The 12672-nt window shown below is 46.0% G+C and overlaps 1 protein-coding gene across 1 annotated transcript; it reads left to right on the forward strand.

The window, feature by feature from the left end:
* The first annotated feature begins 240 nt into the window (after positions 1 to 240).
* On the forward strand, positions 241 to 11655 carry PXMP2 (peroxisomal membrane protein 2). Its single transcript, XM_061602566.1, has 5 exons — positions 241 to 430; positions 6959 to 7063; positions 8751 to 8913; positions 10096 to 10215; positions 11247 to 11655. The coding sequence occupies exons 1-5, from the start codon at positions 321 to 323 to the stop codon at positions 11313 to 11315; spliced, it is 567 nt and encodes a 188-aa protein (XP_061458550.1). The 5' UTR covers positions 241 to 320; the 3' UTR covers positions 11316 to 11655.
* The last annotated feature ends 1017 nt before the right edge of the window (positions 11656 to 12672 follow it).

A 12672-nucleotide genomic window follows, 5' to 3' on the forward strand; every position in this document is an offset into this window, starting at 1 on the left:
CACCAACCACACACTGGATGTCTGAAATAGCCCTCCCCTCTCGTAACCAATGGGAGAGGTGCCCGCCCCTTCTTGCCCGACCTCCTTACCCATACTTTAGCTCCGCCCCCTTTCTAGAGTTAAGCTTGGACTCTGCCCCTGGTTTCACCTCCTTTCTCCGCCACGCCCACGTTTGCCCGCCCCTTTTTTCTGATTGGCTGGATCCGTGGGCAGATGCGGCGTGTGGGCGTGGCTGGCCAGACTCCTCGGGAGGGTAGCCTTAAGCGCATGCGCAGAGAGTTTCCCGGGGCTACTTTTGCTCCGTACCGCTCTTTTACGCGATGTCTCCGGCGCTTTCCAAGCCCGAATCGGGGCCACTGCCCCAGAAGCTCATCGCGCGCTACTTGCTCCTGCTGCGCCTCTACCCGGTGCTCACGAAAGCCGTGTCCAGGTGCGTGCACCGATGTAGGCTACAATCCTGAGCATGCTTTACTCGGGAGTAAGACCTATTGAAGTCAGTAGGGCTTACTTCTGGGTAAACTTGCTCCGTAACGAGCTGGATCCAGTGACCCTTTGAAGTGAAAGGGCCTCAGTTAGTTTTGCCCATTCACTTCAATAGGTGTGCTCTGAGTAGGGCTAGCCTCGTGTACAACTTGGGTCGAAGTTCGCGGGGCTTAGCTCCCGAGTAAGCATTCACTTGGCTCGTTGCCCTTTCCTGATTCAACTCCAAAGGTGCGATCCTGGGCACACTTAGTTATGCGGGGCCGAGATCCCCCCGAATTCAGAGGGACTTACTCGCGTGCAAATGTGTCCAGGAACCGGCGGCTGCGATCCTAGGGTTGTACTCGAAATGAAGGGACCTAAGTTTAGGTAAGGGATCCATCTACACCGCCTTGAGCTCCTTGCAGGAAAGGTGGGATATAAACACAAGAAATAATTTTTTAAAAGTGCCCATTTATTTCAATGGGCCTATTCTGAGGAAGGGCTAACATTGACTGGACCTGTTAAATCCATGAGGCTTATTCCCAAGTAAGTGTTCAGGCAGCTGGTTGCTCTTTCTGAATTAAGGCTGCCATCCAGTGCACACTTTTGGAAGCATCCAAACTAGGAAATGTGGTAGTAATGGGTGACTTCAACTACGCGGACATAGACTGGCTGCATATGTGTTCCAGTCATGACAAAGAAGCAAAGTTTCTAGATATTCTAAATGACTATTCCCTAGACCAGTTGGTCATGGAACCAACCAGAGGGACGGCAACCCTGGACTTAATCCTCAGTGGGGACCGGGACCTGGTGCAAGATGTAAGTGTTGTTGAACCGATTGGGAGCAGTGACCACAGTGCTATTAAATTAAACATACATGTAACTGGCCAATTGCCAAGAAAATCCAACACGGTCACATTTGACTTCAAAAGAGGAAACTTCACAAAAATGAGGGGATTGGTAAAAAGAAAGCTGAAAAACAAAGTCCAGAGGGTCACATCACTCGAAAATGCTTGGAAGTTCTTTAAAAACACTATATTAGAAGCTCAACTGGAGTGCATACCGCAGATCAGAAAAGGTACCGCCAGGGCCAAGAAGATGCCAGCATGGTTAACGAGCAAAGTCAAGGAAGCTCTTAGAGGCAAAAAGTCTTCCTTCAAAAAATGGAAGTCTTGTCCAAATGAAGAAAATAAAAAAGAACACAAACTCTGGCAAAAGAAATGCAAGAAGACAATAAGGGATGCTAAAAAAGAATTTGAGGAGCACATTACTAAGAACATAAAAACCAACAACAAAAAATTCTATAAATACATTCAAAGCAGGAGACCATCTAGGGAGACAATTGGACCCTTGGATGATAAGGGAGTCAAAGGTGTACTAAAGAACGATAAGGAGATTGCAGAGAAGCTAAATGAATTCTTTGCATCTGTCTTCACAGTGGAAGATATAGGGCAGATCCTTGAACCTGAACTAACATTTGCAGGAAGGGATTCTGAGGAACTGAGACAAATAGTGGTAACGAGAGAGGAAGTTCTAAGCTTAATGGACAATATAAAAACTGACAAATCACCGGGCCCGGATGGCATCCACCCGAGAGTTCTCAAAGAACTCAAAGGTGAAATTGCTGATCTGCTAACTAAAATATGTAACTTGTCCCTCGGGTCCTCCTCCGTGCCTGAGGACTGGAAAGTGGCAAATGTAACGCCAATCTTCAAAAAGGGATCCAGAGGGGATCCTGGAAATTACAGGCCAGTTAGCTTAACTTCTGTCCCTGGAAAACTGGTAGAAAGTATTATTAAAGCTAGATTAACTAAGCACATAGAAGAACAAGCCTTGCTGAAGCAGAGCCAGCATGGCTTCTGCAAGGGAAAGTCCTGTCTCAGTAACCTATTAGAATTCTTTGAGAGTGTCAACAAGCATATAGATAGAGGTGATCCAGTGGACATAGTGTACTTAGACTTTCAAAAAGCGTTTGACAAGGTACCTCACCAAAGACTTCTGAGGAAGCTTAGCAGTCATGGAATAAGAGGAGAGGTCCTCTTGTGGATAAGGAATTGGTTAAGAAGCAGAAAGCAGAGAGTAGGAATAAACGGACAGTTCTTCCAATGGAGGGCTGTAGAAAGTGGAGTCCCTCAAGGATCGGTATTGGGACCTGTACTTTTCAACTTGTTCATTAATGACCTAGAATTAGGAGTGAGCAGTGAAGTGGCCAAGTTTGCTGATGACACTAAATTGTTCAGGGTTGTTAAAACAAAAAGGGATTGCGAAGAGCTCCAAAAAGACCTCTCCAAACTGAGTGAATGGGCGGAAAAATGGCAAATGCAATTCAATATAAACAAGTGTAAAATTATGCATATTGGAGCAAAAAATCTTAATTTCACATATACGCTCATGGGGTCTGAACTGGCGGTGACCGACCAGGAGAGAGACCTCAGGGTTGTAGTGGACAGCACGATGAAAATGTCGACCCAGTGTGCGGCAGCTGTGAAAAAGGCAAATTCCATGCTAGCGATAATTAGGAAAGGTATTGAAAATAAAACAGCCGATATCATAATGCCGTTGTATAAATCTATGGTGTGGCCGCATTTGGAATACTGTGTACAGTTCTGGTCGCCTCATCTCAAAAAGGATATTATAGAGTTGGAAAAGGTTCAGAAGAGGGCAACCAGAATGATCAAGGGGATGGAGCGACTCCCTTACGAGGAAAGGTTGCAGCATTTGGGGCTTTTTAGTTTAGAGAAAAGGCGGGTCAGAGGAGACATGATAGAAGTGTATAAAATTATGCATGGCATTGAGAAAGTGGATAGAGAAAAGTTCTTCTCCCTCTGTCATAATACTAGAACTCGTGGACATTCAAAGAAGCTGAATGTTGGAAGATTCAGGACAGACAAAAGGAAGTACTTCTTTACTCAGCGCATAGTTAAACTATGGAATTTGCTCCCACAAGATGCAGTAATGGCCACCAGCTTGGATGGCTTTAAAGAAGATTAGACAAATTCATGGAGGACAGGGCTATCAATGGCTACTAGCCATGATGGCTGTGCTGTGCCACCCTAGTCAGAGGCAGCATGCTTCTGAAAACCAGTTGCCGGAAGCCTCAGGAGGGGAGAGTGTTCTTGCACTCGGGTCCTGCTTGTGGGCTTCCCCCAGGCACCTGGTTGGCCACTGTGAGAACAGGATGCTGGACTAGATGGGCCACTGGCCTGATCCAGCAGGCTCTTCTTATGTTCTTATGTTCTTACCTAGGAATAAGTCCCATTGAACCCAATGGAGCTTACTTCTCAGTAGATATGTATTGGATTGCAGTCTTAATGCTCAAGGTCTGATCCTAAGGACACTTACTACTTAAAGGGGAGCAAGACCCCATTGAATTCAGTGGAATTTACTTCTACGTAGGAAGTTACTTGCTTTAAACTGAGTCATGCTACAGGTTCATCAAGCTCAGTATTCCCCACACTGACTGGCAGTGGCTTTCTGGGGTTTAAGATGGGGCGGGGGGACATTCCCAACCTTACCTGGAGATGCCATTGGGGCTTGAACCTGGGATCTTTGTGAGTAAATGGGCCCAGGATTGGCCTCCTGCAATCTTATGCTGCGTTTACTAGGAAGCAAATCCTATTGAACTGAGTGGGGCTTATTTCGGAGTAAGAATTCCAGCCACTTAGTTGCCCTTTCCTGATCTAGGCTGCAATCCATACTCAATGTATGTGGGAGCAAGTCCCAATGAATTCAGTAGGAGTTACCTCTGAGTAGATGTGGTTAAGGATTCTGCTGTTAATCCTAAAAGTGGGGTCCTGGGCATGCTTCTCTACCTGGGAGCAAGTTATGTGTTGAACTCATTAGAAATTACTTCCAAGTAGCCAGGGTGAGGCTTGATCATTTTTCTTCTCCTTGATTTTCTAAAATAAGTTACATTAGTTTGCTAAAATACATGGCCATGCTGCCTGGGGCTGATGGGAGTTGTAGTCCAAAGCATCTGGGGGGGTGGAGGGTGACCCTGTCTCCCTTTCTTTCCAAGGACCTCCTGAGCTTGCCTTTCCTGGAACGGAAAAGTCCAGCTGTGCTTGTCACCCTCCTGTGGCAACCCTATTTATTGCATTGCACTTATAACCTGCCTTTCGCCCAAGAAGCTCCTGTTGTGTTATCAAGGATTGCTGTTGCAAATGGTCAATGCGTTTGTTTCATGAACTTGCACTGTGAACTGAACATGAAGCAGAGTAGGCTGTTTTGTGAAGTGATGAACATGCTAAACTTCAACTAGGGCTGGTTCCTTTTAAAAATGAACGTTCCGAGCTTTGGTTATACTTGAGAGTGGACCCGTTCAAATGAATTGAGGTAAAATCACATCCATCAGTTTCAATGGGTGTACTCAAACATTGGATACAACATATAAGTGTGCACAGGATTGCAGCCTGCGCTGGCCTAACCCCATGTGTATTTCCTGAGACATAAGCTCTCCTGCCTTGACTGTCATTTGCGTGTGAGTGCTTGCAAACCAGCTTTGATTTCCATAAAAGATACCACCCAGGCCCAAACAGGTTTCTTTGGAAACAAGCCCTAGTGAGTTCCATGGGACTGAACTCTTTTAAAGATCACAACCTTAAGATTACAACCTTCATTGCGACTTAAGCAGGGTCTCGCTCAACTGGTTCAGCAACCTGATCCACTACTCTGAATGAAGTAGGTTTTGCCCAATTCAATAATGCTTAGGGTTGTAGTACCTTGATCCTAATCCTGCATTGCCTACAAGTGAGGTTGGAAGCTTGTGAGGAAGCCTTCCTCAACCTGGTGCCCCCCCTTTTCAATCCTGCCCAGTTCAGGTGCAGAAGGTTGCCAAGCACCCAACAGGCAGGTGCTGTGCAAGGGATTTTGACAGGTGAGTGGGACATCCCATCAGTCCATCATCTGATGTCATAATTATGACATGTGATCAACAGGTGGCTCCTCTGCCCACCAAGGGTGTCCATGGGGGGAGGGGGGAAAGGTGGGGCACATGCCCCCCTGGAATTCTAAATGTAATGGTGGCAATTTATAGACCCACCCCCCACAAAAATATTTCTGTGGACATTCTTGCTCTCCACCTGTCAAAGCTGGCCTGTGGTGGTTAGGTCAAAACACAAAAAACAGGTCCCTGTCTGCAGATGCAGATACCATCTGAGCTATTCAGCAAGCAGAAGCCGTTATTTAATTAATTAATTAATTAATTTTGTTACATTTATATACCGCCCATAGCAAGTAGCTCTCAGGGCGGTAAACAGAATAGGATAAAATACATACATCATAATAATACCCAGAAGAGGCTGCCAGACGCCACACCCGTGCATGGCAGGAGCCTTGGATATGCGCCCCTGCCCTGGTGCATGATCTGCAGCTTCTCTGTCTCTGTCTGTGCCATAGGTCTGTGGGACTCAGGGTGTTCTTGGCTGTGTTGCATCACTTTCTGCCTTCTTAAGTCAGAAACAGGAGCAAAGCTTTTGGGGTGCAAGGTTTGTGTGGGGAACTGCATTCGAGGATTACAGAAAGGCCTTCTGCTAAGTTGGGTCGTGAGTCCAGCTGGCCAAGTAAGTGGCTCTCCAAGGGTCTCAAGCAGAGAGCTGGTACTCGAGCTCTCAAGGGCCGAACCGGGATCCTCTTGCATGCAAAGCCTGTGCCTGACTGCTGACTTAAGGTCCTTCCTCTCCCTTGAGAACTCTTCCATGTCTTGAGATGAAGGTGTGAAAGTATGTCCAAATCCCACTCTCCTGTGCTTCATCCCAGAGTTGAATAAATACTTTTATTTTCACACAGGGCCTTACCTAGAGGTAATGACTCCTTTATTTGCTTAAGCTTTTAGGACTCTGTGTGCGGCCTCTTCTGCACTATACATTTAAAGCAATGCTATGCCACTTTAAACAGTCATGGCTTCCTCTAGGGAATCTTGGGAACCATAGTAGCATGTTGGCTGGGGCTGATGGGAGTTGTAGTTCAAAACATTTGGAGGGCACCAGGTTAAGCAACGCTGCACTAGGTGGACCTTTGGTCAGCCTCCAGCCAAGGCTGCTCTTAAATCCAGGATGAGGTTGTAAAAGTAGGTTAATAATCTCCCGAAGTAACCTGTTAATTGCATAAGCAAACTCTCCCTGAGATTTCGAGCAGGAGGGTCAGGAGTGTATTTATTAGGTCAAATATGGGACAGGTGTCTGGAAGTGTACCTTTAGCAGGTGGCTATTGTATATTTAAATAATGTGTGGGTGCTTTTTTTTTTTAAAGAGTTGCCTCGCATGTAGAAAGCCAGCCTCTCAAGGAGAAGGCCAAATTCAAAGACCTATCTTGACATGCTAGTTTTCAACAGGCAGAGAAAGCTAATCTACCTTAGGCCTGCTCAGGGAGGCACTGTATTTATGCTGCTAGTTCGCCAAGTTTGGGCCAGTGATTTTAACTGGAGTGGCTCTGTTCCTTGACTCTTCCTGCTCTCAGGCCCGACTTTGACTTAGGTCTCTTTTTTTCCTTTCCATAGTGCCATCCTGTCAGCCGTTGCGAGTCTCCTCTCTCAGATCATTGAGAAGAGCCGGAAGAAGAGGGCCCTTGATTTGGGGGGTCCTTTGAGGTTCGGCATCTATGGGTAAGTGTGGGGGCTGGAAGGAGGCGGCTTTTCTGGGGGCGGATGTGGGCAGCTGGCCAAGGGTGGAGAATGGCAGGGCCGAAGCCAGATTTGCATGATGGGACTTTGCAAGAAGTCCACAGCCGACAGCAACATAGCCGATTTGCACACTAGAACTTTTGGATGGCAAAGAAGCACATGCAGTTTTGCAACCACTGATCTGCACTCAAAGATGAGGCAGGTTAATTCCAGTCTATGCGAGACATTCATCCCCCTTGCCTTGCTGTCCCCCCCGTCATAGGCTCTACACCTGGGTCTCCAGGTGCTGCCTGGGGGCCCCATGGAGCCTTCAATACCCCCCCAAGTGTATGCCAAGGATCTCTGTCCCTCTCAATTTTTTTAATTTGAGGGTGTTTTTTTGCTCTTGGGCAGGGATTTGTTGTTTCTGTATGTGTGTGTGTGGGATTGCCTGCTTTTATTTACAGTAATACCTCAGTTAACAAATCCTCCCAGTGGGAAACTCCTTTTAAGGAAGGCTTTTTTTAAAAAGGTGAAACTGACAAGCTTTCTTTTGCTATGAATAAACTTTCAAGCCTGTGCCTTTGCTATGCTAGGATGAAATTGACCAGCCTGTGTCTGCTTTGCATTAAGGAGATCTCTTCCTGTCTCCCAGGGCTGGGGAGGGAAGGATCCAATATGATTCGGAGGAGGGAGAGGGGTGGGTGCCAGTTAGGCACCCTTTAAAGCCCCTGTTGAAGCTGCCCCTACCACCTATGAGCAGGTGTAGGAACCTATCCCTGTTCTTTCCACGTTATTACTACCTCTGGTACCAAAGTTTCTGTTAAAGAAGTCCAGGAACATCTCTAACAGTTTCTGTTGACAGAAAGTGTCTATTCAGGAATGTCCAGGAATGCATCTCCTTTGTTCACTGAGGTATTACTCTATTTTATTTCATGACCGTTGTTAATCGCTTCCTGTAAAATATCTGAAAGTGATCTAGCAATAAAACACATCAACAATAAAAACAATTTTATGCATATAACAGATATATTTCAAATCCAATACAAATACAAACTTTTATTTATTTATATTTATTTATAAGTGTTTGTGTACTACTAATTCATACGTTATAGCATGCAACAATATATTCAATAAAATATAAAGCACCATAAAAACAGGGGGGCTATACTTGCTAAGCTAGCAGGACTCTGAAGCACTGCAAAGCTCTAACCTTTTCCTAGCCTCCGTGTCTCATCTGGCCTCAGCCTTCTGCCTCCTCTGTTGCCCTTCCTTCAGCCTCTGGATCTTCCTCCACAGCCTCACTTCCAGCCATGGCTTTCTGCCTCAGTGTTTTCCCTTTCACTCTAGCCAGTAAACGATCTGTTCCGCCCCTAGCCCTTATGCGACAGGTTTCTCCTCCTCCTCCCTCTCCCATCCAAACTGACCTTTCACTTCTCTCACAGAAGCTGCACTGTTTGTCAACAATCTGTTACTGACAGTTCTCCCCTGAGCAGCTAGAATGTTGAGTGACATCACAGCAGCTCAGCCAGTAGGGCTGCTTATAGGATTTTATAGCCTGTTTTCCTGAGGATGGAGACGAAACTGTTTGGAGCAGAGTTTTTACAATTTTAAAGAGGTGGGATGAGGTGGATATGGTACCATTTTTCTCTCCTCCCCTCCAACTCCCAAATCTTCCCTGCTTTGCCAGGTTGTTCATCACGGGGCCGCTGAGCCACTACTTTTACCTGTACTTGGAGCAACTCATCCCTTCCGATGTGCCTTTCTCCATCGTCAAAAGGCTCCTGCTGGACCGGCTTGTGGTTGCCCCGGCCTTCCTGGCCCTTTTCTTTTTTGTCATGAACCTGCTGGAGGTATGTCTCTGGATCTGGTCTTGTATGTTCATGCCCATCCCATGATGGTTGGATCATCCCTTGATGGCTTTCCCTGTGTTGAATTCTGCGACTGTAAGCCCCAGTGACCTATGTTCTTTTTGCACAATTGATGGACAGGGAATTTACCTCCAGCAGCTCCCCTTAGGTTACCTGGAATGAACTTCCTGGCACAATGGCCAATCAAGTCAGGTCCCAGTCTCAGTTTTGTGGAGGTCAGCAACTAGAGGCCCCCATGGGCAGTACCTGGCCTTTTTCCAGTTGCCAGCCTGGTGACAAAAGGGGTGTAAAAAAGGTGGCTCTTGTGCAGCTCAGCTGGTGTAGGCAGGGGCACTTTAAGGGGTGAGGCTTAAGCCCTCCTTTGCTTCTCAAACTGGCTGTTCCAAAGTGGGAAAGTGGTCAGAGTGTTGGACCAGGCCTGAAGAGCCCCAGGTTCAAATCCCTGCTGAGCCATAAAGCCGAGACCCTGCCCGTATATTCCACCTCTGCTCAGAGATAAGCGCTGGCTGCTGATTTCTTACCGGGCCAAATTCACAATTGTGTTATTAGTCCATAAATCTCTCAACAGCTTGGAACCAGTTTGCTGGAAGGATTGTCTTACCCCACAGTCACCCACTCAGCCACTTCAGTCTGTGGAACTGTCCCTTTTTGCGAGTGCCACATACTGTTTGTTTTGCGCTTGCAAGGAATCGATCCTTAAGCATGGCAGCACCTGCACTTTGGAACTCCCTGCCTGTTGACATCAGGCAGGTACCTTCCATGTACTCTTTTCAGCACCTGCTAAAAGCTTTTTTGCTTAGGCAAGTCTTCCTGGGGAGATAATTTTAATCGTGTAATTTAGTTTTATAACACGTATGATTGTTTTAAAACTACCAATTTGATTTATTTTTTGATAAACATTAAGTCCACTTGTTTTGATTTTATTTGTATTTCAGTGAATACTTTGTTTTATGTAAACTGCTTAGAGGTTTTTATTGATTAAATAGTGTCAAAATCTGCTTAAATAAAGAAATAGTACTACCCTGGGCCAGTTGTTTTTTTTCTCCACCTGACCTACCTCACAGGGCTGTTGCAAAGATAGAACAGCTGTCTAGGAGTCTTGCAGGACTTTCTCCTGGTGAGATCTTCCACTGTGCACTCAGTTTATTGTCACATGTCTTTCAGGGGAAGGACACAGCAACTTTTGTCAAGAGGATGAAAACCAGTTACTGGGCAGCTCTCAAAATGAACTGGAAACTGTGGACGCCGGTCCAGTTTATCAATTTGAATTATGTGCCTATGCAGGTGAGTGCCTTTTCCTTCCAATGATCAGCCCTCCCCTGCCCCCCCAGCAGCTCTGTAAGAGGGAAAGACCCACACAGTTCCCTCCCCGTCCCCCTTCCTTGGCATTCGATCCTCATGCGTGTTTCACAAGTGGCCTCTGTGCAGCTGAGCGCATCTGCAATGAGGGGCTTTGAATTGGTTTGGGGGAACCTGTGGCTCTCTAGATGTTGTTGGATTCCAACTTCCCAAAAGGCAGGGTTGAGTTAAAAAAGTCAATTGTGAGTTTACAAACACAGAAATAATTTTTTAACATTCCGTAAGATAATATATACACTGCAGCCAAATATTAAGAATGGTCTCCTATATGTTGCTTATGGGCCAATGTAAAGTCTTCCGCAGTGGCCAAACATTTGTAATCCATAGGTTTCAGTATTCAGAAAACTTCACAACTGGAGTAGATACAAAACTTGTCCAAATGCAAGATATTTAATTCCTGTTTAGTTTCTAGACATCCAAACAAGGATGATAATTATTTTCAGAAATTGCAGCCTATGGCTTCTTCACATTTGTGATTTTTTTTAAAAAAGTTCTCATAAAAATTCATCAGTGTTTGAGTGTGCTTTGCTCCTAATATACATATTTTTTGTATGTAATTGTGCCTGATGTGCTCATTTTTGCAAGCAATTTCTCCTTTGTTATTTTCACAAATGTAAGCATTTTTAAGCACACTTTCCTCTAACACACTGTTCTTCAATCTCGGGACCCCAGATATTGTTGGACTGTCACTCCCATCACCTTTGGCCATTGCCTACGCTGCCTGGGGTTGATGGGAGTTTTAGGCCAACATCCGGAGACCCAACGGTGGAAGAGCACTGCCCTAGTGCATACACATTTTTTTGTTCACATTATTTGGTTGGAGAATTGCATCACTAAATTGGAAGAAATGCCGAGGCTGTGTTTTGGTCCACGGAAAAGTGTGAGCTGGCTAGGTTTGCATTGCCATCTGAACCGAACCAAATGTCTCTCTTCCTCCCTCTCCCTGTCATCCCTAGTTCCAGGTGCTGTTTGGAAACCTGGTGGCCCTCCTTTGGTTTGCGTACCTGGCCTCCGTCAAGAAGTGAGCCTGCAGAAGCCGTGGGTTTGGCCTTGGGAGCGCCAGCCAGTGAGGAAGCTTCCCTTTGCATTTGGTGAAGTTCCCTTGCTGATGTGGAGCAGACAGAGGAAGAGGAGAAGGGGCTGGGCTGGGAGAATCAATTCGCTGCTGCCGTTGCAGAGTTGCCCAAGACCATTTCTGCTCCATGCCACCCCCACCCCCGGGTGATCCAAGTGCCCTATACTCTTCCACAGCTTGGGGAATGGGGGGCTTGTGCCAACTTCCAACTAGGGCCTTCTGGGTCCTGTCACTTTAACAATCACATCCGACACATGACGTTCATTAATTATATCTTTTTTTCCCCTTCATTTCTTCTTCATGTTTAATTTTTGCTGGGGCAATAGCAGGCAATAACTCCTTTTTTTAAAAAAAAATGGTGCTTTAATGGTAATGGTTAAAAAAAAGTATACTGGGATCAGGAAAACCAGTGCAGGCCACTTCATGTGTGTGCGTGTTTTTAAAAAAGAAATTAAAAAAAAAAGAATCTTCTCAGTTTTAATAATAAAAGCAAAAAATGGCTGATTTCTGTTTTGTAGAAGAGACAGGACGCCTGGCTTGGGTGGAGTATGTGTGAAAACAATATCGGGATTGCAGCCCAATTCAAGCTGAACATGAGCCAGCAGCGTGATACAGCTGCAAAAATGGCAAATACAATTTATTGGCTGCATTAATTGAACCACAGTTTTCCAAGTTGTGGGGAGTAATAACTCCACTTAATGCTGACTAATCAGACCTCGTTTGGAGTACTGTATCCAGTTCTGGGCACCATGCTCTAAAGAAGGATGTAAACTAGTTGTAATGCATTCAGAGGAGGATAAGGAAGATGGACTGAAGAGTGCTGAAAGTAGGAAACACTTTCCTTTGAAGAAAGCTTGAACAAACTGGGTCTGTGTAACCTGGGGAAGACAGAATAAGGGCAGGATAGTGCTCTTAAAAGCATACTGGTTCTAGGTCAGGGGTGGGGAACCTCAGGAGCTGAATGTGGCCCTCGAGGCTTCTCCTATATGGCCCTCAGAACCATCCCCAGGCCACTCCTCCCTAGGCCATATCTCTCACTGGCTCTGCTTCAAACCCTCCTTGAATGTTCTTGCCTGGCTGGAAAGTGTGAACTCTGAAAATGCTTCTTGCTTGTTGAGATGGAAGGCGGAGAGGGCTGTGGAGTGTGTGTAGAAACTAGTCTCCCGCACAAAGGTAAAATTGACATTCATCACTCCACCCCCTCTTGCCTTTGGCCCCACCCACCACTGGCATGTGGCCTTTGGAGAGTTGCCCAGGAGAGAATGTGGCCCTCTTGTCTGAAAAAACCCCTCCTCCCCTGTTCTAGA

The sequence above is a fragment of the Rhineura floridana genome, chromosome 19 (genome assembly GCF_030035675.1).
Source record: "Rhineura floridana isolate rRhiFlo1 chromosome 19, rRhiFlo1.hap2, whole genome shotgun sequence".
In the NCBI taxonomy this organism is placed as follows: Eukaryota; Metazoa; Chordata; class Lepidosauria; order Squamata; family Rhineuridae; genus Rhineura; species Rhineura floridana.

What these genes read in the sequence shown, in the direction of transcription:
- PXMP2 (XM_061602566.1), top strand. Translation starts at nt 321, where the DNA reads ATGTCTCCGGCGCTTTCCAAGCCCGAATCGGGGCCACTGCCCCAGAAG. An exon ending in TTGAGGTTCGGCATCTATGG is followed by an intron (nt 7,064 to 8,750) that starts GTAAGTGTGGGG and finishes CTGCTTTGCCAG; the next exon opens with GTTGTTCATCACGGGGCCGC. An exon ending in TGAATTATGTGCCTATGCAG is followed by an intron (nt 10,216 to 11,246) that starts GTGAGTGCCTTT and finishes TGTCATCCCTAG; the next exon opens with TTCCAGGTGCTGTTTGGAAA.